At 36.4% G+C, this 1,979-nt stretch overlaps 1 protein-coding gene across 2 annotated transcripts in view; it reads left to right on the forward strand.

The window, feature by feature from the left end:
- Window positions 1-1,979, forward strand: part of LOC101846196 — a gene marked incomplete in the record, with an annotated part of 19,284 nt that overhangs the window by 8,570 nt on the left and 8,735 nt on the right. For both annotated transcript variants that reach the window (XM_013079420.2, XM_005092688.3), the window contains 1 exon segment: window positions 484-612. In XM_013079420.2, coding sequence (XP_012934874.1) covers window positions 484-612 — 129 coding nt within the window.

The raw sequence follows: 1,979 nt of genomic DNA on the forward strand, positions 1-1,979 counted from the left end.
GGGGGGGGCATTGAGATAAACTCAACATTAATAGGTTAAATACTGCTACTGGCAATTAAGTGTTCAGACGAGCAGAAATAACATAATAAGGAGGGTGCAAAAATAAGACCTGCCAGTGGCACATACTGCCAACTATGATACTGGTCTGAGGAGGAAGTGAATGGTTACAAGAAAAAGTAACAGTGTTCACTCTACCAACCACAAAGCTAACCTTATCATAACCATGTGAGTTGATTACAGCTAAAACATCACCTGCACAACATTGTACTAATCGAAAAACGTCAATTTGTTAGGATTTGGCGTGTGAAAAAAGGGGAAAAAACTAAGCTATTGAAGGGCGTAAGTTCAGTAAAAAATGAGAACACTAAGGTATTGCATAGAAGACTATAGTATCCATAATATGTTGCTATATTTCTTATACATGTCAATAAAATAGTATGTGGTCTCTCAAATTCTTGAACTGGCGTACATGTACTATTCCAGCGTCAAGACTGACTCTAGATCTTCTGTCCCGAAGTGAACAAAATGAAGGAATCGTCACTTGGGCGTGTAGCACACATTTCCTCAACTCATTGATAGGGGAACTGTCCCTGTGTCACATTCAGGTGTTTAGTAAGTATTAACTCTTTGACAACGCGCATTCTTGTTATTCTAAAACGCTTGCAGATTTTGAGGCACTTTAAAAAATGGAGCATATTTTCATTATTAGAACAAATGTATTTTTCCGTTTCGTTTTCTTTATCTGAAACTTAAAAAGGCAGGCAATAACATGCATATGACAGAATGTGTACATTCTTCTTTCTAATTAGTATACTATAGTTGGAAATGTTCCTCAACACTGCCTTTAGTTTGCCACTCGTCGGGCTGAAGTATTAAAGAGTTAAGATAAGATAAGATAGATAAGATAGTACTTTATTATCCCAGAGGGAAATTTTCCTTGGCTGTACAGGACCGTAAAAACACAATATGCATGTATACATGAAACATTTAATATATATTACTCTCATTAAAATTCAATATGAAAGGAGAAGTAAAGCTGACAAAATGTACATTTCCATCAAATGCATCATTCAACCACAAGCAGGAATTTAAATACTAGACCTTTGGAGTTATATATAGATACATACTCTAAGAGCAACACACATCTATGTTCATTCTGACAAAAGTCTTTTGCTATGTGGTAAAAAACTTCTTTTATATCTTTCTTTCTTTGTTTTTGGAGGTACATATCTGCCGCTACGTGATCTTACAATTTGTGTGGAAAAGGGGTATGATGGGTCGTTTATAATGCTTTTCATCTTTTTTATACGTGTGGTGTTATACATTTCATCCATTCTATTAAAATCATATCCTGAGATCTTGCTGGCTTTCTTAATGGTTCGGTTAAAATTTTCTTTATCTTTCACCTTACAATTCCCACCCCGGCAGCAAATACAAAATAATAGTACACTTCCAATCACAGAATGGTAAAAAAGTTTTTAAAAAGGGACATAATCTTACTGTCAACACGGAAACTTTTTAGTTTCCTTAAAAGAAACATACTTTGATTTACTTTCTTATGCACAAGAGCAGCGTGGGGATGCCAGTCAATTGTTTGTTTGCTTATTTTTTGAGTAAAGAGAAGAGCATGCGGCGGCACTATAAACGTTCATTTAGTCTAGGAAAAGAGCAAGACAAACAGAACCAAATGAGGGGAAGAACAAAGGTACACTGTACCCTTAATTTGCTACAATTTTAAAAATAAAAAGGTACAGTTTTTCTTACAATAACCTTCAACCTTCTAGCAAAGAGGGAAATCTAACTTACCTAGAGAGTCACTTTTTTCCGAAAAAAAAGAGATTCAATTTTCTGATGAAAGACTGTTCTCTACATCTCAACTACCCCCTCCCTCCGCCCCCACACTATACCCAAACATTCTTACCTGTCCCTTGCTCCGCCGCGGTATTCTCTCCCCTCTCCCTACCCCCTCTCCCTCCCTC

This window comes from Aplysia californica, unplaced genomic scaffold (genome assembly GCF_000002075.1).
Source record: "Aplysia californica isolate F4 #8 unplaced genomic scaffold, AplCal3.0 scaffold00051, whole genome shotgun sequence".
Taxonomy (NCBI): Eukaryota; Metazoa; Mollusca; class Gastropoda; order Aplysiida; family Aplysiidae; genus Aplysia; species Aplysia californica.